Source organism: Pipistrellus kuhlii, unplaced genomic scaffold (assembly GCF_014108245.1).
Source record: "Pipistrellus kuhlii isolate mPipKuh1 unplaced genomic scaffold, mPipKuh1.p scaffold_m20_p_15, whole genome shotgun sequence".
NCBI lineage: Eukaryota > Metazoa > Chordata > Mammalia > Chiroptera > Vespertilionidae > Pipistrellus > Pipistrellus kuhlii.
Genome location: NW_023425460.1, coordinates 43,498,460 through 43,524,482, shown reverse-complemented (window position 1 = coordinate 43,524,482; position 26,023 = coordinate 43,498,460). Strand labels below are relative to the sequence as shown.

Genomic DNA, 26,023 nt, shown 5'->3' with positions numbered 1-26,023 from the left:
TGTGGTGTGTGTGTGTGGGGGGGGTGTGTGTGTTTGGGGGTGGGGGAAGGAATAGGATACCATCAGCTGCTCTGTGAGGTTGCTGTGGGATATTGAGGACCGCGACCTTGAGAGCCATCTACAGACGGTAGCTGCTGTGACGTGGAAAGCCCATTTGGCTCTGAGGCTTTCCAATGCACACACGGAATTCCTTTGTCCAGATTGTACACAAGAATTACAGCAAACCGGAAATGCTCTACTTATTTAAAGGACTCTGTTCTCTCGCTTCTCTGGAGGAAGATTAGGAAAAGGACCGACCGCTCCAAGGGGGAGGTGTGACCGGGCCGGGCGGGCGGGGCGGCGGCTGAACTCCCCGCCTGAACGTGAACTAGTTTTCCCATCGCAAAGCGAACCCGCGGCCCCGACCCCCGGCCCGGCCCCATCACCCGGCGCCGCACAGCGGCCCCGACCCCCGGCCCGGCCCCATCACCCGGCGCCGCACAGCGGCCCCGACCCCCGGCCCGGCCCCATCACCCGGCGCCGCACAGCAGCGAACCGCACAGACACATCCCAAGTTCCACACGACAAGACGGTTAATTGAACCCAGTCAGAGCAGAGGGGCGGTAACTGGAGCGGGTGCCGGGCAGCCGGAGGCGATCAGGCCTTGGGAAAGGACCAGAGCCAGGTGAGCCCGAGCGGCGCTCCCACAGCGCGCGCCCCGGGGCCGGGATCGCCTCAGCCCGAGCGGGGGTTCGAACCCGCGGGCCAGAGGCCACTCCGGGCCGCGCTCGGGTCTGCTTCCCCGGGGGGCGGGGGTCGCGGGCCCTTTGTCCGCGCGGAGGGCCGGCGGGGGCCAGGGGCCGGGCGAGCGCCCCCTCCGGCGGAAAAGGTGACAGCGCGCCCGCCCCGCCCGCCCCGCCGGCCGCCAGGGCCGCGGGCGGCGCCCTCCCGCCCGCCCTCCCGCCGCGCCCCGCGCCCCGCGCCCCGCCGCCCGCTCACCGGGCCGGAGCTCCAGGCCGCCGTCGCGGCGGCTGCACCACAGCGCGCGCTCGCCCCGCTGCAGGATGTAGTGGTCCTTGGCTTGGAAGAGCTCCATGCCGGCCCCGCGCGCGGAGGGAGGCGGCGGCGGCCCGCGGGGGCGCGCGGAGCGTCCTCGTCAGCTGGGCCGCCAGGGCCCGCGCCCCGGAGCGGCGGCTGAGGAAGCGCCGCGGCTGCAGGTCCGCGAGAGAACGCACCGCGGAGGCGGCGGGAGGGCGGGCGGCGGCCGTGGCCTTAGAGGCCTCTCCCGGCTCCGCCCCTTGCCGCTCCGCTCGGCCCGCCCTGGCCCCGCCCCTCCGCGGCTCCTCCCCTCCTTGGCCCCGCCCCATCTTCTCCCAGGCTCCGCCCCTCCGTGAGCCCGCCCCGCCCTCTCCCCGGCTCCGCCCCTTGCCGCTCCGCTCCGCTAGGCCCCGCCCTGGCCCCGCCCCTCTGTGGCCCCGCCCCGTCTCCTCTCAGGCTCCGCCCCTGGTGGCTCCTCCCCCGCCTCCTTCGCCTTTGGGCTCGCAGGGCTCTCCTCTCCCGCCGCCTGAGTCTCCTCCAGCTTCTGCCGATTCCTTCCCCCCGCCCCCCTTCTCCTCTTCCCCCTCCGCCCGGCCTGCCTTCCCGCCCGGAGCAAACGCGGGCAGAACCCGGAAAGGGCCTTTGGGAGCGGCAGTCCACTCGTGGGGCCCTCCCTCCATGCCCATGGCAGGTTATGCATCCCTTCACCAGCCCTGAGAGAAGCCGGGCAGACTTCCTAAATCCAACTTGAGACTGTAATTACCACTTTGGAGCACTTAGACATATATAAAACATGATATTAATTGAGAAGCACCATAAGACAAAAAGAGGGCAAGTCCCTCAGAGACCATCATGTGGGTTTAAGAGAGAGAAATCACTTTGTTCCCTGGAGAAGACCATCTCTGCTTCATTTCCGTACTTTGGGGGTTAAAAAGTACCGACGTTTCTCGTTGTATGATCTGATAAAACTGTCAAGGACCCAAGTTATTGTTTAAACCAGCTGTAATAAATCTTTCATGCGTGAGAGAGAGAGGAAAAATGGAATGTGTTTTCTGCATCTAATCTCCTTCCAGAGGAAAGATAAATTAGCCTTTTACGGTGATAATTTCATATTTGTCTAAAGCCAGCTGTCTCTCCTTCCTTTCTGTTATCACTTTTCAATTAAAAAAAAAAAGAGAGAGACAGCTAAAAAATTAGGTTGTTCTAAATAAGCTAATTTGAAAAAATATGTCCAATGTATACTGTTAAATAGAAAAAGTCCCAAGTTGCAGAATAGTATTTTTAAGTATTCCAATTTTTTTTCTTTTTAATTTAATACTAGAGGCCTGGTGCACAAATTTATGCACAGGTGGGATCTGGCCTCGATCAGGCTGGTTGGCTGGCCGCAGTGTGTGTCATAGTGACCAGTTATTCGGGTCGTTTTGGTCATTCTGGTGTTCTGGTCACTTGGCTTTTATATAGAGAGATATTGGGGTAACATTGGTTAATAAAATTTTATAAGTTTCAAGGGTACAATTCTACAATACACCATCTGTACATTGTATTGTGTGTTCACCACACCAAGTTCCATTTGTGTCTTTAAAAGAGGAGGATGGAAGAGAGTGCATGTTTTTAATGCCCAGAACATTCTGAAACAAAACACAAGGAAGTGTGGTTACCTCTGAGGAATGCAAATGGAGAGGAGATGTGGCAGCTGAAGGCATCAGGAATGCAGGGAGAGTAGAAACTTTTCATTTTATATTCTGTACACTATTTTAATTTTTATAACCATGTACTTTTAAAAACTATATATTTTTATTGATTTCTGAGAGAAAGGGAGAGAAAGAGAGAAATATCGATGAAAGAGAATCACGATTGGCTATCTCCTGTACACCTCCCCACTGGAGTTCGAGCCCACAACCCGAGCATGTGCCCTTGATTGGAATCAAACCCAGGACCCTTCAGTCTGCAGGCCGCCCTCTATCCCCTGAGCCAAACCAGCTAGGGCTATAACCATGCACTTTTAATACTTTAAATCTTTTTTTAAAGGCCTGGATTAGTCCAGTCTTTATCAGCTTCCACTAGGGTGTACCAGGCATGGCCAGGGCCAGAGAGTGCAGACGGGGAGCATGCAGCCCAGCAACCTCATCCACAGACCTTGCAGAATAGATTTCCAGTTTGGGTGTGGCTTTAAGAGCAAGTGAACTTGCAGATGGAGGGTTTTGCTGAGTGCATGAACCTCGTACTAAATGATGCAGAAGAGGTTCATTCTGAAACAAAGTCAAGAAAACAAATGGGTCAGATCATACTAAAAGGAGATATTGCTCTGCTCCAAAGTATCTCCAGCTAGAAATGACTAATAAAGTGAGAAATTGTTGAGAAGGCAACACAGGTTGTGGTTCCTAGGTGTCCTTTTTTAGGAGTATAGTTCTTAAACATTTATTCATATTGCTTTGATTACCCTTATTACCAGATGACAATAAATGCTGTCAGATTGTTTTTATTAATATATATATATATATATATATATATATATATATATATATATATGCCTGGCTGGTGTTGCTCAATGGTTGAGCAGCATTAATCCATGAACCAGGAGTTCACAGTTCAATTCCTGGTCAGGGCACATGGGCTCAGTCCCCCATGGGGGGCATGCAGGAGTCAGCTGATCGATGATTCTCTCTCATCATTGGTGTTTCTATTTGTCTCTCCCTCTCCCTTCCTCTCTGAAATCAATAAAAATATATGTTTAAAAAATACCACTAGTTTTGTGTGTGTGTATGTGTGCGTATAAAACTCATTCTTCTACCACACCCAAAAACATATGTTTTGGTAACATATTACCTAAAGATCTAGAACCTTTTGCCTTGATAAGCCAGGAGTTCCAGGCCTACCTCTTTTTATTCTTCATACGCTGCTTAATATTTTTGAGATTTCCCAACACCTTAAATGCTGTCCAACTGAAGTACCGTTAAGTCTGTAAGCCATCTTAAACATTGTCAAAGCGAGGCCTAGGTAAACCTGTAAGCCATCTTTCTGTGCTATATATACTCTTTTAAACGGAGTGTGAGGAACAGTTCCTTTTTCTTTCTTCAGCATTTTTCTAAACCACAACAGTGGCTGTGGCCTGTTCTTCCTGTCTGCCAATTGTATAATACTCAGGCTGATGGCCTGCTGGGGTCTGTACCACCTCTAATCAGTAACAATGGCTGAAGTGCCTTCGGCTAATCACCTTAGAGATGTTTCAGAGAAAGCTTTGTACTGCACCAGAGAGCTACAGAGGCAGAATCGCTCCTGGAGAAACTGGGTTCCTCTCTGGAAAAATCGCCCAGATTTTCAACCCATTGTTGTTGCTTCTCCTGATTAAAGAAAAATGATATCTCAGTTTCCAATAGTTTGTAAAAGCAACCCTTCGTTTCAAGGAAATATAGGGTTTGGGTTTTCCGAACACTGCCCCATCCCTTTTCTCAATTTTACAGCAAATCTTCAGTGAGGCCAGGGAGCACAGTGCGGTGTGTGTGTTGGGGGAAGGGCACTGGGATGAGCAAAGTGAGTGGGGGAGCAGAGTGGGGCGGGAGGGGAGCGGAGAGTGATTTGCCATCTTCGCGATGAGAGAGGCAGTTTGGATGAACTCTCTTGTCATGTGCCACTCAGGGTTTGACACTTGCCAGCATTGTCAGGGGGTTAACCTATGACAGTGGTCAGCAAACTCATTAGTCAACAGAGCCAAATATCAACAGTACAACGATGGAAATTTCCTATGAGAGCCGAAAACCGACTTCTGTGCATGGACCACGAAGTTTCATTTGCACTGTACATGCGTGCCTGCACGTGGTATTTTGTAGAAGAGCCACACTCAAGGGGCCAAAGAGCTGCCTGTGGCCAACCACTGACTTATGAACCAGGAGATCATGGTTCAATTCTCAATCAGAGAACTTGCCTGGGTTGTGGGCTGGATCACCAGTGTAGGCGTGCTAGAGGTAACCAATCAATGATTCTCTCTCATCATTGCTATTTCCACCTTTTTCCTTCTTCCTTCCTCTCTGAAATCAATAAAAATATATTAAAAAGAAAGGAAAAGAAAAAATACCCATGGGTGAGAATTAACCAATAAGAAGAAGAAAAAAAGGAGGAGGAGAAGAAGAAAGAAAAAGGAGGAAGAGGTGGAGAAGTGGGGGGGGGGGGGGGGGGGGGGAAGATGTTTCTGTGCTTTTACATTTTAGGAGAATTTAGAGCCTGCTCTTGTCTTCTCTTGATATGTCCTTCTTTCTTTGATCACTCTCTTTTAACATTTTAGTCCTTTCCTTCTTTCTAAACTCAAATATATTTTTGCTTCTCTCCAATTCTCTAATTCACTAACAGTCATATGGTTGGGTGAACACACACACACACACACACACACACACACACACACACACACTCCAAGCAAGAGATAAATTTAGAAATCGGAAACTGTGTTCAAGGATAGCACCATTCATCCCAAATGACTCAGAGAGAGCTATTCTCAGTCAGTGCAGAGCCCTTGGGGTGAAAATAGAGGTGGGAGGAATTATTTTATTCAATAATGCTAGGGATACAGATTTTCCAGGGGTGGATTCAAAAGTACTATTAATAGGAAGAAAGTGTTTTCAGCCTGTGATAGCAGACTAGGCTGTCTTTGGGAGAAATGTAATGCTCCGTGGGAAGGTGTGCTTGCCCTTGGCTGATTCAGAGGGAATCTGACCACAGCCCTTTCTGGTCAAAGAACTCCCTGGAAGGAAGCAGGGCACCAGAGACCTCCCCCAAGTAGTAGGAACCCAAGGTCACTCTTAGCAGCACACACACACACACACACACACACACACACACACACAAATTCTGAGCCAACAAAGAAATGTCTTCAGTGAGTGACATCAGGCTGAAGCCTGGCGTAGTAAATAATTGGGGAGGTAGAGGACAGGACCCAAACTGTTTAAAGAATTGTGATATTCAAAACAAGGTCTAGGAGACATCAGCCTGGGAGGGGGCAGGAGACAGACACTCAGAAATTGGAGAGAGAGAGAATTGGGGAAATAGGTGACATCCATTCAGAATATTCTCTGAAGGCCCAGACCAAGGGGACTTGCTCCCCGCTACCCTCAGCCTGAGTGGCATGAGGAAAAGAGTCAGATGAAGGCAAAGCTTCCAGCCCTGTTACCTGGACTGCTTGGGGTTGCTTGTCTGACATTTCCATAAAAGCACAGTCTGGGCCCCTGTGGCCAGCTGAATAATAGCCCTCCAAGATAGCAGGTTCTAATCTCTGGACCTTTTTTTTTTCTTTTTTTTTTTTTTTAATATTTTTTATTGATTTTTTGCAGAGAGGAAGGGAGAGGGATAGAAAGTTAGAAACATCAATGAGAGAGAAACATTGACCAGCCGCCTCCTGCACACTCCCCACTGGGGATGTGCCCACAACCAATGTACAAGTCCTTGACCAGAATCGAACCTGGGACCTGTCAGTCTGCAGACCGACGCTCTATCCATTGAGCCAAACCGGTTTCGGCTAATCTCTGGACCTTATAAGTGTTACCTTACATGGAAAAAAATATATTTGCAAATACGATTGAGATGTGATTAAGGAGCTTGTCCTGGACTATGTAGGTGGGCTCTCAGTATAATCACATGTGTGTGTATGAAAAGGAGGCTGAGGTAGACTTCACACACAGAGAGGGAGAAGTCTACATGAAGGCAGAGCAGAGAGAGATTTGGAGATGCTGGCCTTAAAGGTGGAGGTGACATGGCTACAAGCCAAGAGATGCTGGCAGCCATCAGACACTGGAAGAGGCAAGGAACTGATTCTACCCTAAGGCCTCTGAAAGCAGCTGATGCTTTGATTTTGGCCCAGTGAGGCTGATTTTGGACTTCTGAGCTCCAGAACCATAGAGAATAAAAGTGTGTTCTTTTAAGTCACCAGAAAGAAACTAATACAACAATCCTGTTGGAATTTTGTAGGTATTTGGTCTAACGAAGATCGGCAGAGATGGACAGCACTGGCTTCCAGTCATCAGATGCAGCAAGATTTCTTCTTATGGGTCACTACTGCGAGGGGACCGTATTCGTTTGTTAGGCTGCCATACAAATGGTCACAAACTTGGTGTCTTAAGACGACAGGAATGTGTTCTGTCCTGGTGCCGGAGGCCAGGAATGCACCATCAGGGTGTTGGCAGAATTGCTCCTCCTGGAGGCTGCGATGGGGAATCCGATCCCTGCCTCTCTCTGTTTTCTGGGGCTTCCTCCCTCCACGGCTTATAGCTGCACAACTCGGTCTTCACTCAGCTCCTCCCATGGCCTTCTCCCCCGTGCCTCTGTGTCTCTTCTCTTTTTCTGTCTCCTACAAGAACACGGGTCGTTGGGTTCAGGGCCCACCCCAGCCCAGAGAAAGTTAGTCACAGCTGCGAAGACTCTATTTCCAAACAAGGCCACGTTCACAGGCAGTGAGCGTTAGAACTTGGACAAACCCTATTCTACCCACTCCGGGGGCCAAGGCCCCTCCCGTCTCACTCGGTGGGGAGTGGCAGAGCACTCTAGCAGCCATGCTCAGCCAGCCTCGGCAGGGGGAAGACTCAGCAAGTTGCAGCAACTTGCCTAGGATCAAGCAGCACATTTCTGACGTCAGGCCTCCTGGAGACCAGCCTTGGAGTCACTAATCCAGCGCGATTCCCACCACAGCACCTCGCTGCTCGGTGATTATCTGCCTGGTCATGAGCCATTGCATTTATAATCAGCTTCCAATGTACACCTCACTAGTCTTCATACAAGTCCTAGGGCAGAAAAGACCAGCATACCATACACTAACCCTTAAAACCAGGCCTTCACATTTCAAGTTTACATCCGAAAGACTTAAGGAAACACATACCGTCCTGTGCCTGTTGCTAAATGATAATTCTCAGAAAGGGAAAGGTTTCTCAAGAATTGGCTGGTTTTGCCTCCCACAGCAGCTGTTCTGGGTGCTTCCGCACATAGAAGATTCTTTATCCTGGAGGTGCAATGATCACCTCACAGCTGACGAGGCTTTCTCCGTTCTAAAGCTCTTTCTTGGCGCTATCTTGTTTGAGACAGTGGATACCCTCGAGATGTTCTCATTGCCCTAACCAGTTTGGCTCAGTGGCTAGAGTGTCGACCTACAGGCTGAAGGGTCCCAGGTTCGATTCCAGTCAAGGGCATGTACCTTGGTTACAGGCACATCCCCAGTAGGGAGTGTGCAAGAGGCAGCTGATTGATGTTTCTTTCATTGATGTTTCTCTCTATCCCTCTCCCTTCCTCTCTGTAAAAATCAATAAAATGTATTAAAAAAAAAAAAAAAAAGATGTTCTCGTGGAACTTCAGTCAGTGGTTCCCACTTACCGAATCGTGTGAAAGGAGGGGAAGAACGATTTCTGAGGGTCTGTTGTAGACACGTTACCGCTGACATACCACCCACCACAGGTTCCAAATCTCTTATCTGGACCTGGAGCTGCTGTACCACACAAGCCACCAAGCCCTTGTCAATCGTTGTGCTTGCCCCTGCCCTACTCACGTCCTCTGTCAGTCCCCTGGGGCCACGGTAATCCAGTCCCTCAAACTGGGTGGTTTAAAACAACAGACATCTACTCTCTCACAATTCTGGAGTCCACATGTCCAAAGTCAAGGTGCCGGCAGGCTTGTGCTTCCTCTGGAGGCTGTAGGGGGCCCTCCCTCGCCTCTCCCTAGCTTCCTGTGACTTCTGGCCTTCCCTGGCATTTCCTGGCCTGCAGCTGCGCTGCTCCAGGCTCTGTCTCTGTCATCCCACAGCCTCTCCCCTCCTGTGTCTATGTGCCTCTCTTGGTTCTGCTCTTCTTATAAGGAGTCGGGTTGGGTAGAGGGCTCACCCTAATCCAGTATGATATCATCTAAATAACTAACTACATCTGCAAAGAGCTCTGTTTCCAAATAAAGTCACGTTCACAGTTTCCTTGCCCAGGGAAGGTGTGTGGGTCTCTTGGATGGCTGATCTTCTTTTACTGCCCCTTTTCATGCACTAACTGGCCATGTCACTCAGCTAGAAAAGCCACACGGAGAATAATGGAAGCCTGTGTGCACTGGTGGTTTTGTTTCCTTCTGCTGCTAAAGGGCAGAGCTTTATTTGCTCTGAAGGAAAGGAACACCATCAGCCATCAGGGACTCAAGTATGACAGCAGCCAGATCATTATCGTGCGAATGTTCGCAGCCAGCTCTCTGCTCCAGGAGTGTGGGCTGCCAACCCCCACACGGCACCCCCTTCCCCACCCTCAAGCAGGGTTCCATCTCTGCCAACCAGCCTAGCTTCGATGCCACGCTCGGGACTTTGAGAGCGGTGCCAAGCAGATGTCCAGGTGGAGGGCTCTGCCACCATCCTTCTCCTCCAGGCTCCTCCCCCTGCCCTTCAGGCCTCGGTCCTCTGGAGGGAAGGACTTGTGGCCAGTCCCCAGCTGTCTGAGCGTCTCAGGCTGCCGTGACAAAGAGCCACTGAACCGATGGCTTAAACCACAGAAATGTATTTCCTCACAGTTCTGGAGGCTGGAAGCCGAGGTCAAGGTATCAGCAGGGTTGATTTCTTGTGAAGCTTCCCTCCTTGGCTCATAATCAGCCACCTTCTCACTGTGTCCTCACATAATTATATCTCTGATACTTGTTGTATGTGTCCTCACTTTCTCTTCTTATAAGGATACCAGTCATATGGGATTAAGGCCCACTCATATGACCTCATTTTATATTAATTACCTCTTTAAAGGCCCTATCTCTAAATATAGACACAGGACTTCAACATAAGAACCTGGGGGAGCCCCCACAATTCAGCCCATAACATCAGCTAAAGGTCTCATCTTCCACTCACTTATTCTCCTTCTCATCATCCCCTACACATCCTTGGGGTCCATCCAATCCCCCTACAAAATGTGGAGTCATTTTGGTAAGCACAATGCGAACCATATAAAATAACATAGATACACATAAACTGGACATTTGCAACAACCTGCAGAATTGGTATACTCTGCAGAGTTCTTGGGTAAGTGAAAGTACCTGCAAAATGGTCATCTCAGAGGCATATTGCAAATATTTTGTTAGCTGGGAAAATAACCGAGAAATTTGTTCTGTTATTAATCTAATCTAAAACAACAGGTGTTCGGCACTAAAAATAGCACGAGGAGTCTGAACGAGCAAGATGACTGAGAAGAATCACAAGCTTAAAACAACAACAACACCTTGATCATAACCAACACCTCACATAGAAAAGTGTCTTCTTTTAAAAATACATATTTTTTTATTGATTCCACAGAGGAAGGGAGAGGGAGAAAGAGAGAGAGAAACTTCAAAGATGATAGAGAATCATTGATTGGCTGTCTCCTGCGCTCCCCCCACTGGGGGTCGAGCCCTCAACCCAGGCAGGTGCCCTGGACGGGAATCGAATCTGGGACCCTTCACTCCACAGGCCTCCGCTCTATCCACGGAGCCAAACCGGCTAGGGCAAAAAGTGTTTCTTCTTAAAGCACACTAAAAAAGGTGGAAAATGGGCAATAAAAAAGTCTTTTTGAGTCAACATAAGAGTCAAAAGGCTATATTCATGGAAATATAAAACCATACAGACATTCGTAGTTTTCGTGAGGGCTTGAGAGAAAAAGAAACATGTTGGTAATGCTCACAACAAGAGTTAATACTGAAGCCGAAACCGGTTTGGCTCAGTGGATAGAGCGTCTGCCTGCGGACTGAGGGGTCCCAGGTTCGATTCTGGTCAAGGGCATGTGCCTTGGTTGCGGGCACGTCCCCGGTGGGGGGTGTGCAGGAGGCAGCTGGTTGAAGTTTCTCTTTCATGGATGTTTCTAGCTCTCTGTCCTTCTCCCTTCTTCTCAAAAAAAAAAAAAATCAATAAAATATATATATATATTTTAAAAAGAGTTAATACTGAAGCCAGAAGTAAGCGTGCAGAACCAGCCCAGCACCAGGACACAGGATTCCTCGGTCAACAGGCAGAACAAGGAATGTTTGGAGCTAGAAAGGGTGAGGCCGGAGAGCTTGTCATTAGAGATGATGTAATAAGCAGTGAGCCCTTTTCCAGGTCACCAGCTCCTATCAGTTCCAGCTCTGTGTGTGACTCACTGCAGCCCGAGAGATATAAAAGGAGCATGAGGTCACGGAGCCTCTATCAATTTCATGTGTTTAAAAAAAAACACAGTGCCGGGGATGCATTTAACCGGACAAGGCGATGTATTCAACCAAAACGTCCTCTTCTGCCACGAGTCCCTGACGGCATGGAAATGAACAGCTGAGTTCCCGGCAGAATGGAAAACTGCCACCTTTGCGTGGCGGGGACTCGCCATGACGTCAGAACAAGAATCATCGTCAGGCACCGAAGAGAAGGTATCTTGAGGGAAAAGATATGAATAACAAGTCCTGAAGAAGGGAAGGTTCGTTTACAATAATAATTTTTTAAAAGGAAAATCGCGCTACCTCTGATTTTCCACAGCAGCCCTCGTAGAGCTCAGAATACATACAAGACAAATGTTTATTCTGAAGTGGCAGGAAGTAGGTGTCAGCAGCGTTTGCAGATGGTTTTGATGGTGCCTGGGTCCTCCGGCCGGGTCTCCGGAGCTGGATGGAGCAGCACAGAGAAGACTTACAGAGAGTCTCTGTCTCTCTTTTTCCTACAAGCTTTCCAGCTCAGTCACCAGAAAGCTTCCCCGATCCCAATATGTTATTATTTTAATACAAAAACACTGCATGGTAATTATATTAAAATTTCCATCAGAAATCTCAAAGCTATGGAGAGCAAGAATGTCTTCTATTTCGCAGATTAAATAAGGGAGGGGCCAAAGAGATGTGGTCACGTGGTCAGCGTGTTCGTTTCCTGTGTTGCCATAACAAATTACCACACACGGTGTGGCTTAAAACAACAGAAAGGCTAAAATCCAACATCAAGGTGTGGACAAGGCCGAGTTGGCTCCTCATGCTTCAGGGCACAGTCCCTCCTCGCCTCTTCCAGCTTCTGGTGGTCACAGGCCGTGCTTGGCGTCGCCTGGCTTGTAGACACATCACGCTGAGCTCTGCCTCCGTGGTTACCTGGTGTCCTCCCTCTGGGTCTGCGTCTAGACTTTCCTCCTCTTACAAAGAGCAGCCATTGGATTGTGCTCCAGTATGACCCCATCTTAAAATGTGGTGACATCTGGAAAGACCCTGTTTCCATTCAGGCCATATTCACAGGTACCAGAAGTTAGGGCTTGAACATATCTTTTGAGGGAATACAATTCAACCCACAATAATTGGTTTAAGAACAAGATAATTGCTTCCCAGGGGTAAATAAACTCAAAACCAACAAAGGCCCCATCTCTACCAGCAAAAAGGGTTTCCTGGTCAAGTTGCCCAGAAGCGCTTTCTAAATAAGCTATCCAGGAGTTCTTCCCATCGCTAAGATTCATGATCCTATAGCTTGAAGCTTATTATCTACCTATAATATAACTTCTTGTGTGACATTCCCATTTCAAAATTTTCATATTCCCATCCATAAAGCTGGTAACAGTGCTTTTCAGAGGAAACTTCTTCCAAAACAGGATGGTCTTCTCTAAGTGATTTCTTTTTATAGAGGAAGGAGAAGAATGTCCACAGAGGGAAAACATATAATAGGAATAATGAACACATTTGAGCTTCCATTCTGCTTAAGACTCTGTGGTAGGCACCATCAGTCTACTTCATATAGACTGAATGGCCAGATTATTATGATCTCTGAACACATAATAATCTGGTCACTCAGTGTATATCCTATATAATAAAAGGCTAATATGCAAATTGTCCCCTCGACCAGGAGTTCGACCAGCAGGCAGGCCGGCCAACCGCTCATGTCCCCTTCCCACCCATATATGAATTCATGCACCAGGCCTCTAATATATATATATATATATATATATATATATATATATATATATATATATATATATATATATATATATATATATATATTGAGTGGCCAGATTATTATGTGTTCAGAGATCATAATAATCTGGCCACTCAGTGTATGTACACGATCGTCCCCAGTTAGGGATGTGGAAGGTGAGAGGCAAAGCACACAGGAACTTGCTCATGGGCCCTACGAGGGTAAAGGGTAAGCTACAGACAGATGCACCCTGCTTCCGTTCCCAAGGACAAGACAAGGGGACTAGAGAGGAGGCAGGATGGGGTGAGGAGTAGAAGCTTCCTTCCTTCCCTCTGTACCAAGCAATGGTTTGTTCAGGAACTGGCTGCTCTTGCTGTTTCTGCAGTGTTGCCTCTGACCAATCAGAACGCAACACCCTGGAACAGGGGTCCATTGTCATGTGAGTCAGGTGGCCGTGAGCTAAGCATTGCCCTCCTCTGTCCCGCGCTTTGTTGCGAGGAGAAAATCATGCCACGTAATCTTTCTTTCTGAGTCTGAGGGAGAGCCAGTGGAAGCGAATGATTCATTTGTGAATGACCCCGCATTGTCTCATTATGCCCTGCAACGTTCTTTGTCCACCTTCTCCCGAAAAAGCATTTATCTACTAACGACTATGCTCTAGCTTCAACAAGCTGATAGCTCAAAGCAGCTACTAGATATCAGTTGTTGTTTTTACCCCTTCAGAATTATTAATTCCTGAAGATTTCATCGAATGCAGGAGAAATATAAATAACCAGATTTCTTCTTTCTCTGCAGGCGTAAAAATAAAATGTCATGTGATTTAGCTATGCAGCTCCAAGAAAACATTTAACCTTCCATTTCCTCGTTTTCACCTTGTTTTTCTGCCATTCTAAATTATTTTATATTCTTCTCCCTTTTTGGGCTAACGTCTAGGGAATTTAAAAAATTTGCTCAAAGTGATGCCGTTAATTTGTGGGAAGATCCAACATGAGATCCTGAGTGTCTTGATTACTTAGACACAGAACTGATTCCTTTTTTTTTTTTTTTTTTTTTTAATTGTATTGGTTTCAGAGAGGACAGGAGAGGGAGAGAGAGATAGAAACATCAATGATGAGAGAGAAGCATTGATTGGTTGCATCCTTCATGCCCCATATTGGAACTTGAGCCCACAACCCGGGCATGTGCCCTGATCAGGAATTGAACCATGACCTCCTGTTTCATAGATCGCCACTCAGGCACTGAGCCATGCCAGCTGGGCCTGATTCCCTCTTTGTATCTAATTCTACATTCATATAAATATTTTTATATCCCTACCAAGCTTGCTGATCTCTTGTGCTGTGCAATCACATCAAATCATGGGTTTGGGATCATCAAGTACAGATATAGAAAAGTTATTCTGGTCCTTAAAATTTTTGAGGAGTCATTTTATAAACATTTGGGAAATGTGGCATCCTTATTATTTAACTTTACAAAAAAAAGAAAAAGAGAGAGAGAGAATCAACCGAAGGACTTGTATACATGCATATAAGTACAACCAATGGACACAAAACTCTGGGGAGGGAGGGTATGTATGGGAGCGGGGGTGGGGGTGCAATGTTAAAATATGTACACAGATAATAATTTAATAAAAAATTTTAAAAATAATAAATAAAATAAAATAAAAAAGAGAGAGAGATACAAGGAAAAGAAAAAAGGAGGAAATTTGATACAGTATTACTAATAGTAAAAGTGTTAAGAAAAAGGAAGTGAAATTATACAACTCAAAAATATACTCATGGTTTAGTCACAGATTTCCCTCATGAGCACAATCTAATAATAACCAACATTTAGGTCATAGGTCAAACAAGTAATTATAATCAACAGGGGGAAAACAACATTTTCTCATAAACTAGAATGAGACTACATGTTATTAAATGTTGTGTTCCCACAGTCCTCACAGTTTTTGAGGCATCATTGGTGCTCAGTGCACTTTGTCTAATAAATATTGATTGAAACAGATATGTGGTCGACAAAAAGTCAAATTACAATATTGCCTAGACTCTGGATTCAGGGTGTGTGTGTGGGTATGTGTATGTGTGTTATTTGATATTAGAGAGAGGAGGGGAAAGGAAAAAAGAGAGAGATAAATATCCACGAGAGTGAGGAACATCAATCAGTTGCCTCCTGCACACATCCCAACTGGGATCGAACTCACAACCTGGGTATGTGCCCTGCCTGAGAATCAAACACCACCTTTTGGTGTATGGAAGGATACTCCAGTCACCGGAGCCATACCGGCCAGGGCTGGATTCAGGTTTCTTTTCATGCCAGCACCCTGTAATGTAATTCTATTTTGAAAAGCAGCACAAAAATGTTCTCAGAAAAAAAAAAAAAAAAAAAGTTCCCAGCCCCCCCTTTTTCTGCTTCCCCTCTACACCAGATGTGGAGACACATGTATAGAATGGGTGTGACTTGAATTCATTGGTTACAAGGAACAACAACCAACTTAAGCTAGCTTAAGCAAAAAGGAGCATGTATCATGTGACACAATTGTCTCACAAAATATTCCATGTGCTCCTCTGCATTTTCCCAGCATCCTTTGTAGTTCATTTGGGGCCATGTGACTAGATCTAGCCAATGAACTGCAACATATGTCACGCCAGGGCTGAGGTATTTATGAGTGACCCTCCCTCCTTGAAGATACTATGCTAACTGAAATAAGCCAGTCACAAAATAACAACTATTGTATGATTCCACTTAGATGAAGTGCCTAGACTAGTCACACTCAGAGAGACAGGAAGTAGAATAGTGGTTGCCAGGGCTTAGGGGAGAATGGGGAGTTAGTGGAAATTTAATGGGAATAGAGTTTCAGTTTGGGACGATGAAAGACGTTCTGGAGAGGACAGTGGTGATGGCTACACACTGTGGTGAATGCACTCAATGCAACTGAGCTGCACACTTAACAATGGTTAATATTATAAATTTTATATTTTGTACCCCAGTTGGTTTGGCTTAGTGGATAGAGCATCTGCCTGCAGACTAAAGGGTCCCGATTTCGATTCCAGTCAAGGGCACAAGTTCAGGTTGCAGGTTGATCCCCAGTAAGGGACGTGCAGGAGGCAGCCGATCAATGATTCTCTCTCATCTTCGATGTTTCTATCTCTCTCTTCCTCCCCTTACACACTGAAAATCAATAAAAATATATAAAATAAATTTTGTTATGTATATTTTGCCATAATAAAAAAACAGAAAAATTAAAAAGGAAAATAAAAATTTTAAAAGAAAGGTAGAGACATTTTGTATAGTATTGAATAAGGAGAGAGGGGATTCTAGGTACATAACTGCTTATATTTTAAAAATAAAAAATATATAACTTTATAATTAACTTTAGTGGAAAGGAGGAAATAGGGTAGGGGGGACAGTATGAGAAGCTACATTTATTTGGGTGGACCTTGCTTTGTAGATTGGATTTTTGAAACTCTGTAGATATTTTACGTAATAATAAGATAAAATGAGCCGAAACCGGTTTGGCTCAATGGATAGAGCGTCGGCTTGGGGACTGAAGGGTCCCGGGTTCAATTCCGGTCAGGGGCATGTACCTTGGTTTTGGGCATGTCCCCAGTAGGGGGTGTGCAAGAGGCAGCTGATCGATGACTCTCTCTCATCGATGTTTCTAACTCTCTATCTCTCTCCCTTCCTCTCTGTACAAAATCAATAAAATATATATTTTTTAAAAAAATAAGATAAAATGAAATATATATATATATATATATATATATGTATATATATATATAGTTCATTTAAAAATATATTTATTTATTTATTTATTTATTCATTCATTTTTTAAGAGTGGCTGTACCCCCTCCTCTCTCTTCCTCTACTCCAGCAATGTGACCCAAGCAATGCAAGTACAAGAGAGAAGGGGTGACTTCATGTCAGGGAAACCTCCAGCCTCCGGAGCTGTGAGAGAATGAATGTCTGTTGTGTTAACCCCCTCCGTCAGTGGCCATTGTTATGGCAGCCACAGGACCCCCTCCGTCAGTGGCCATTGTTATGGCAGCCACAGGAAACCAATCCAGGGTTTCTCCGGGCATCTGGGGTGCAGGTGACTTCCAGCTTCCTTGTCCCCATCCCTAGGAGATGGCCTCAATGCCATGGCCCCAGGTGGCTCTCCAGTGTCCATATCCACTGAGCTTTGGAACGGGGAGGAACGAAAAAGGAGGCCCGCCTCTTTTTAAGGACATACCTCATAGCCCTAAGAGGTCAGATTTCTCAGCAAAGAGCAGAAATAAGGAGAGGCGTCTAGAGAGAAGTTTGGCCAAGAGACGTATGGGAGTATCTGTGCTGTACGAGGGCGATGGTGAGGAGAGAAGAAATAAGATTAAAAAACAAGAACAAACTTATGAAGGGCTTTAAAGTATTGGAGAAATACACCCAACAGACTTGCATTTTCTCAAATTATTTTTAATTGTATGGAATGGGTATTTTAAAATTTTTATTTTATTTTATTTTATTTAAAAAAATTTTTAATAATAGGATTTATTTTTCTCTCACATGATATAACCATTGAGGTAGAAAATTCAGGATTAATTCTTTGGCTTGATAATATGATGACTCTGGACCAGCTTTTCTATGATCTTCTAGTGATGTTAAGATGGCAGCTATTGCTCTCAACATTATGTCTTCACAAGCAAAGCCAAAGAAGGAAGTTTCTCTTGCATACATCTTCAGTTTTGCAAAAAGGCCAACAAACATCTTTACAGACACCACTGGCCAGAATTTAGTGAAATTCACACCTCTTAACCAACCTATGATAAAGGGGGATGGGTTACGATGATTTGTTTAGACTAGGGTGGGAACATTATTTGGTCTGGCCCTGTTAAGGCATTAGGGGTAAGTTAATTAACACATTAAGCGCCATGTCAGTCACCGGTGACTGAAATGGAAAGGAAGACAAAACAGGTTTGGCACTGAACATGCTAGGTATTTTTAAAATTTTAACTGGTAGGTGCTGTTACCAGAGGAGGAGAAAGCTGGGGTGCATCTGTTAGTTCGCTCATTTATCCGGCAAATATGTGACGAGAGCCCCTAGGGAGTCTGTGGGAGAGCCACCCCCCACTCCAGGACACACCCCGATAGAATCTATGTCCACGGATGGATGTCCAGTCAGACGGGAAACCAAAAGCCAACCTTCACGCAAAGCTCCAGTCAACACGACTCAAACCAAAGCCCGAGGGAGACGTGGCCGTCCTCTCTCTCCACTGAGTCCAACAGGCAGGACCCACAGGACAAGGGACGTTGGACCTGCCCATCCAGTCACAGCGGAGATGGTGTCAGATCCCTGCTGACCCTCCTCCAGGAGGGAGGCCGTGAGGGCGTGCCACCCACACACATCTGAACTTGGGAAGTGAAAGAAGGGTGGAACCTGGGCCCTGCCTTCAAGACCAGTCACCCCACCCACTGATGAGAGGGGTGAATCAGGCGGTCCCTGCCTCTGCTCCATTAGAGAAACCACGAGGCTGGAGTCCGTACGGTCAGGTTGCCATGACAATGCATCAGAGCCTTCCTGGTGGTTAAACGACAGGAGTTTATTTCCTCATGGTTCTGGATTCTAGAAGCCCACATGTAAGGAGTCGGTAGGTGTGGATTCTCGCAGGCCTCTCTCCTTGGCTTGCAGATGACTGTTCTCTCTGTGCTGTCTACATCAGTGGTCGGCACACACGGCTCTTTGGCCCCTTGAGTTTTTAGCAAAGTCCAGCTTAGATGTACCCTAATGAAGTTAATAACAATGTACCTACCTATACATTTTAAGTTTAAAATATTTGGCTCTCAAAAGAAATTTCAATCGCTGTCCTGTTGATGTTTGGCTCTGTGGACCAAAGAGTTTGCCAACCGGTGGTCTACATGGCCCTTTTTCCTGTGTAAGCTCATCCCTGAGTCTCTTCTACTTCTTCCGTTTATTTTTGTTGCTGTTGTTGTTGTTGTTGTTAATCCTCACATTTTTCCATTGATTTTTTTAGAGAAAATAGAAGGAAGGGGGAGACACACACAGAGAGAAGCACTGATATGAGAGAGACACATGGGTTAGTTGACTCCGAGCTATGTGCCCTTCACTGGACTCGAACCTGGGACTCTTCAGTCCACAGGCTGATGCTCTACCCACTGAGCCAAACTGGCTAGAGCTCTTCTACTTCTTACGAGGACAGGGCCCCAGTCTTATGATCTCATTTAACCTTAATTACTTCTTCAAAGGCCCTATGCCCAAAAGACAGTCACCTGGGGGTTAGGACTTCCAGGCCTGGGTTTTGGGGCAACAATTCAGTCCACAACTGGCCATATAGGGCTTCTTGATCTCTTCCCTGCTGCACTGATCTAGAAAGGAAAGAGAACCAGGAGGGAGAGAAACGGAGACATGGTGAAGCAAGCATGCAACATTTCTCCCTGCCTTCTCCTTGGAGAGAAGAGGAGGGAAGGAAGGGAGCAGTCATGCTATCCTCACAGTGGTTCTCAAGCCTGGTTGCTCCTGAGAACCACCCGGCTTTTCCAAATCGCCAGTGCCTGGCCCCAGCCACAGAGTCTTTGGTTCACTGCGATGGGGGAGTCTGAGCCGGTGTGCGTGTGCATGTGCGTATGCGTGTGCCTGCGTGCCTGCGTGTGTGTGTGTGTGTGTGTGTGTGTGTTGAGAGATACTTCACATACCATAAAATGCACCTTTTAGCCCTAGCTGGTTTGGCTCAGTGAGGAATTGGTCGGCCTGTGGGCTGAAGGGTCCCAGGTTAGATTCCAGTCAGGGGCACAGGCCCAGGTTTCGGACTCAATCCTCAGTAGGGGGCGTGCAGGAGGCAGCCAATCAATGATTCTCTCTCATCATTGACGTTTCTCTCTCTCTCTCTCTCTCTCTCTCTCTCTCTCTCTCTCTCTCTCCTCTCCCTTCCTCTCTGAAATCAATAATTTTTTTAAAAAATGCACCCTTTACAGTATACAATTTACATGTATATAAATACAACCAATGGACACAAAACTCTGGGGGGGAGGGTACATATGGGAGGGGGAGCAATGTTAAAATATGTACACAGATAATAATTTAATAAAAAAAAGATAAAGTATACAATTTAGTGTCTTTAATATATTCACAAAATTGTGCAACTATCACAAAGATCTAATTCCAGAACATTTCCATCATTCTCCCCACAAACCTCAGCCCCATTAGCAGTCACTCCCCGTTCCTCCTCACCCCTAGGCCCTGGCAGCAGTTGCTGGTAAGTCACGCCGCTCTGGCCCAGGGCAAAGGTCACTGTGTCCCGTCCAACATTCCAAACATTCAAGGAGTGAGCAGTTCCGCTGGAATGGCTGCTCTGGCTCTGTTTTACTTTTTAAATTACTTTTTTATTTTTCAATTAGTTGACATACAATATTATATTAGTTTCAGGTGAACAACCCAGTGAGTAGGCATTTATATAACTTATGAAGCAATCACCCTAATAAATCTAGTGCCCATCTGACACCACATAGTTATTATTTTTATTTTTTAAATAGATTTTATTAATTTTTTTTACAGAGAGGAAGGGAGAGGGATAGAGGGTTAGAACTGTCGATGAGAGAGAGTCATCGATCAGCGGCCTCTTGCACACCCCCTACTGGGGATATGCCCACAACCAAGGTACATGCCCTTGACCGGAATCGAACCTGGGACCTTTCAGTCCAAAGACCGATGTTCTAACCAATGAGCCAAACCAGTTTTGGCCATATAGTTATTATTACAATATTATTGCTCTGGCTCTTTTTAAAAATGGTTCCACTTTTGTCAATTTTTCACATAGATTTGTCTATTGCTTTTTATTTAGTTAAGTTTTGTTACCTATCTTGAGCTCTATTATGAATTAGGCACTAGATGTCACGTATGAAATATAAATACAATTTGAAGCTCTGGATGATGATAAAATTTATTTTTGCTTATGGCAAGCAGTTAGGATCTGAACAGATACCCAGAATCCCAATTATGAGAAGGAAGTTCTAATCATATTGTGAAATAGTTATTTCTGATACACAAATCTCCCCAATTTCAGAAAATAGGGAAGTGGCACTTATTCATGGAGTGAAACAGTGAATGAATTCATGACTGTGTTCCAGTCTTCAGACCAACCCTACATCCTGTATTTGCGGCCTTGAGTGGGTTTTCAAATAAGGCGTTAAGTCTTAGTGCAGCACTTGTCTGACACGAAAGAAGAAATAATCCCTTCTGAAATGGAGTTGATCACGCTTGGGAATGAGAAAGCAGGGAAGAACTTTGGAGGCCGGGGTGAAAATGGAAGGCACAGGCAGGAGTCGCCCCCTTTTGGTCAAGAAGGTGAAATCCCTTGCCTCAGGTTGTAATGGATTGTGGGATTGGGCCCCTCTTTAACTAATCCGAATTTCAGGAAACGGCAGGGGTGCGGTTTGCTGAGACACCCAGGGAGTAGCTGATGGTGCTGGGCTGGAGAGCTGGGATCTCAGGGCTCCCGGCCAGAGGCCACCAAGGCCAGACCCTCCTAAATGACCGCCCTGGAGACTTCACACTTTCCAATACTTCGGTGAACCCTTAGCTCTAAAGACATATTTTGAATTTAACTTCCCAATGTATCAGAAAAAAAACAAAACAAAAACATTTATCCAATATCGACCATTTCAGCCAGACATTTTGTACTAATTAATAGTAAGGTATTCTTGCCGAAACCGGTTTGGCTCAATGGATAGAGCGTCGGCTTGGGGACTGAAAGGTCCCGGGTTCAATTCCGGTCAAGGGCAAATACCTTGGTTACAGGCATATCCCCAGTAGGGGGTGTGCAAGAGGCAGCTGATCGATGACTCTCTCTCATCGATGTTTCTAACTCTCTATCGCTCTCCCTTCCTCTCTGTAAAAATCAATAAAATATATTTTTAAAGAAGAAAATAATTTAAAAAAATAGTAAGGTATTCTTGGGACAGACTTCTGTCTTTCCTTCCTTCCTGCTTTCATCCCTCCCTGCCTCTCTTTCTTCTTTCTTTCTGTCAGTCTAAGAAACGATATCCTTAAAAATGTTCATGGAATTAGATTATGAATTGTCATTTTATTTACATATGTTTTAATTGACTTCAGAGATGAAGCAAGAAGGAGAGAATGATGGAAACATTAATGATGAGAGAATCACTGATTGGCTGCCTCCTGCACAACCCACACTGGGATCCAGCCTGCAACCCAGGCGTGTGCCCTGACTGGGAAACGAACCTGACCCCCTGGTTCATAGGTTAACGCTCAATCACTGAGCCATGCCAGTTGGGCTTGTCATTTTATTTCATTTTTATTATCTTAAAATATATTTTTATTTATTTCAGAGAGGAAGGGAAAGGGAGAGGGTTGGGGGGGGGAGAAAGAGAGAGAGAGAGAGAGAGAGAGAGAGAGAGAGAGAGAGAGAGAGAGAGAGAAACATTAATGATGACAGAGAATCATTGATCTACTGCCTCCTGCATGCCCCCTACTGGGGACTGAGCCTGCCGCCTGGGCAGAATCGAACCTGGGACCCTTCAGTCTGCAGGTTGACTCTCTATCCACTGAGCTAAACTGGCTAGGGCTATTTTTAAACTATATATTCTCTGATATCTTGCTCATTAGGGTGAAATATAATGAACAAAATGAAAGAATTACCATATTTTTCTATTCCTGAGGATTTAAAAATGTATTTAAGATAATGACTTTTTGTCTGAAAAACAAAACAACTTTGTGACCCAATAAGTCATCAAAATGATCTCAAAACTATAATTGGCCGCCTATTAAGCAGCATTATTGCAGCTGCTTCCATGTCAGAGGGTGGACCTGAGTCATCTTCGGATCTGCATTCCTCTTTGAGTGGGTTCTTTCACTTTTTGAAAATGAAGGGCAAGTAGGTGCCCGTGGCCCTGAGTGGAGGGGGCATCAAGCTGCTCTGAGGGCTGGTGAGAGCTGCCCCTCCCTTAATGCCTCCTGATGAGCAAACGCGCTTCTGGGGAGAAAGAGTATAAACTTGCTGAAACCAGTTTGGCTCAGTGGATAGAGTGTCAGCCTGGGGACTGAAAGGTCCCGATTCAATTCCGGTCAAGGGCATGTACCTTGGTTGCGGGCACATCCCCAGTAGAGGGGGGGTGCAAGAGGCAGCTAATCGATGATTCTCTCTCATCGATGTTTCTAACTCACTCTCCCTCTCTTCCTCTCTGTAAAAAAAAAAATCAATAAAACATATATATATTTAAAGAGTATGAACTTGCCTCACAGTGAAGAAGCCTCCGGGGGCGAAAATCTCCAGCTCCAGCCCCTGCTTCCTCTGAGATCCAAAGGCAGAAAAGTCTGGCTCACCTGGCGTGGCTCAGCGGTTGAGTGTCGACCTGTGAACCGGGAGGTCGTGGTTAGATTCCCGGTCAGGGCACAGGCCCAGGTTGTGGGCTCAACCCCCAGTGTAGGGGTTGGGGGGGCGGCGTACAGGAGGCAGCCAATCAATGGTTCTCTCTCATCATTGATGTTCCTATCTGTCTCTCCCTCTCTCTTCCTCTCTGAAGTCAATAAAAACATAATTTTTTTTTTTTTTTTTAAAGACAGGAAAGCTGTTGGGATAGATGAAGGCTCTTGGGACAGAAAAGAATACCAAAATCCTTGAGGGAAAACTTGGTGAGGGAAGTCTGAACCGGAGGCAGGGTGTGCAGGTGTGGGGGTGTAGGGATTGGGGGAGTGGGGGTTGGGGGTGTGGGGGCCCGGGTGGGGTGTGGGAAAGTTGTTGGAAGGTGGCGAGGAGCGTAGTGAGGGCTCCCGGAGGACATACCTGGAGGCCGCCCGGGGAGGAGCATCCACGGGTCAGCTGACTGCGTTCAGCTGTGCCCTGTTAAAGCCGGCTCAGAACCCCCTTCAGGTGAAAGCGTTCAGAAGAGTGTTGTCACTCATTTATGGATAATAAAGAATTTTAAAGTACACAATTTACATGCCTATAAGTACAGCCAATGGACACCCGTGTTCCTGGTGTAGAACTGAGAACTCGATGGCCGCTTTGAACAGGGAGAACCCGAGATTCCAGAAGGCGAAGGGCCTGCCTGTGCTCACGGCTGTTGAGAGGGGAAGCTGGGGGTGGGGCTCAGCCTACCGGTATCTGACAGCAGAGTCCACCCACCGCTGCCCTTGAAGTGCCCGCCAACGGAGCAGGCCAGTACGAGGAGTGGTCTGACCGTGTTTCCACAAGGACCTGGAGGCAGCCCCGGGCAGAGCAGGGCACCCGGAAGGTAGGCAGCTCCGAGCTGCACAGGTGCTGCCGGCGGACTTCGAGTGGATGGGGCGCAGGGGCGCACCCAGTTCCCGCTCCTGCGGCCATGTCTCCCCTCACGCCTCCCAGGGTGAAGAATCCTACCATAGGCCGTGTTCTCTCAACTCCCGGGGCGGGCAGGGGCCTGGGCGTGGGAAGGACAGAAGGGCTGGAGACAGAATGGATATGCACAGCACAGTGGGGCTTGGAACTTGCTAACTGGCAGCCCCAGGGCCAGATCTGCCCTGCAGATGGGTTTTGTGGGGCCTGCTGGGTGTTTTGGTTTTTGTTTTTTTTTTTTAAACATTTACAAATACTTTTAGATGGAGAGGTTTCACAAAAACAGATGTCTGGCTTTTATTGAAAATTGGAAAGCATTTCTAACACTGCACCCAGGACCCCATCCGGCAGCCACTGGCTGGGGTGGGGCAGTAGCTCGCTGTTCCCCCACACCTACCCCGCCCCTGTTGCGACAGCTGGCTCCGCCACTCCTCCACCGGTGGCCTCTGTGAGCGCGGAGCTTGGCCCCGTGGCCGGCTGGTGCTGTGACAGAGCTGACTCAGTGCTGGAGGAAGCCCGAGGGAACCTGGCCTGGAATCTCAGGTTCTGGAGAAGAGCAGGTGGATGTCCCCTTTCCTGTGTGCCCTGCAGGCCCCGGTGCACACGATGGATGTTCAGCAGAAAGAGGTCCCAGAAACACAGACCCAGAGGTCACTGGGGCCGGGGAAGTGGAAGCCAGTGACCCAGGGAGAGTGTAAACAGTATGTATCAGTCAGGGTTCTCCAGAGAAACACGTGTGTGTGTGTGTGTGTGTGTGTGTGTGTGTGTGTATGTTAAGAGATTGATTTTAAGGAACTGGCTCTCGCAATTGTGGGGACAGGCAAGTTGGAAGTCTGTAGGGCCAGCCGGCGGGCTGCACACTCAGGGAGTGGATGCTGCAGTCCGGAGCCAGGATGTCTTCCTCAAAGGCCTGCAACTGATTGTATGACCCCACATTATCGAGGCTCATCTTTATTTACGTTAGCTGGTTGTAGAGGGTAAGCACGTCTACAAAACACCTCCGCATCAACACAGACGAGGGTTTGATTAAATAGCTGGGTACGATCACCTAGCCACGCAGACACCCAAACCTAAGCTGCGCTGTGATAAGAGCTGAGGGTTGAGGAAGGAGGCCAGGTGGGGAGGAGGTGGGCGGGCGGTGATGGGAGAAGTCCCGCCAGGACTGCAGATGGGAGCACAGGTGCATGGGATGCCAGGAGGGTGACATCAGCTGGCTCTTTCAAGATATCCTATATAATAAAAGGCTCGTATGCAAATTGTTCCCTCAACTGGGAGTTCAATGAAGAGTTTGACCAGGAGGCAGGGCTGTCAGCAAACCGCCTGTGGCCCTCTCCCCCTGGTTGGCCCCACCCCCAATTGGCCCCTCCACCCTGATCGGGGGCAGGGTCGGCCAGCCAACTGCCAATGGCCTCTCCTCCTGGCAGCCTGGCCAAATCAGCCCCCATTGGGACGTGCAGGCCAGATGCCACCCATGCATAAATTTGTGCACCAGGACTCTAGTTTGACGATAAAAGGGGTAAACTGAGGAGCAACCAAGAAAGGTTTCTTTTTGGTCTGCATTTTTATAGGTGAAGGAGAAGGAAGGAGCCAGTTAGGAGAGAGAGACAAGGTGGAAAGGAGCAGGGAGTGGTGGGATTTCTATTTGGACAAGAGACCTTTCTCAGCAATTGAGTCGCCAAGAAAGCACAGCCTCTATGTGGGCAATCGAGGACATCGGGGCCAAGCCCTGGCTTGACAGACAAGGACAGGAAAGAGTGTTCTAGAAAAGGCCCCTTCCAACAGGAATGCTTTCTCCGGTCCCCTCTCCTCCTTCAGACTGGCTTCCCGTTGCACC

General features: G+C 47.1%; 1 protein-coding gene and 1 pseudogene across 5 annotated transcripts in view; one reads left to right on the top strand and one right to left on the bottom strand.

Moving 5' to 3' along the window:
* INPP5F (inositol polyphosphate-5-phosphatase F) overlaps positions 1–1,275 on the bottom strand; it is a 45,985-nt gene extending 44,710 nt beyond the window's left edge. For 2 of the 5 annotated variants that reach the window (XR_004988174.2, XM_036439238.2), the window contains exon 1: positions 979–1,275. Coding sequence is in view for 4 of the 5 variants with exons in the window: in XM_036439238.2 (XP_036295131.1) it covers positions 979–1,075 (97 nt within the window). In the remaining variant the exon portion in view is untranslated. The remainder of the gene's footprint in view (positions 1–978) is intronic. The other 3 variants (XM_036439236.2, XM_045582153.1, XM_045582154.1) reach the window with 2 other exon arrangements.
* Positions 1,074–3,503, top strand: LOC118719036 (annotated as a pseudogene).
* Positions 3,504–26,023: the final 22,520 nt, after the last annotated feature.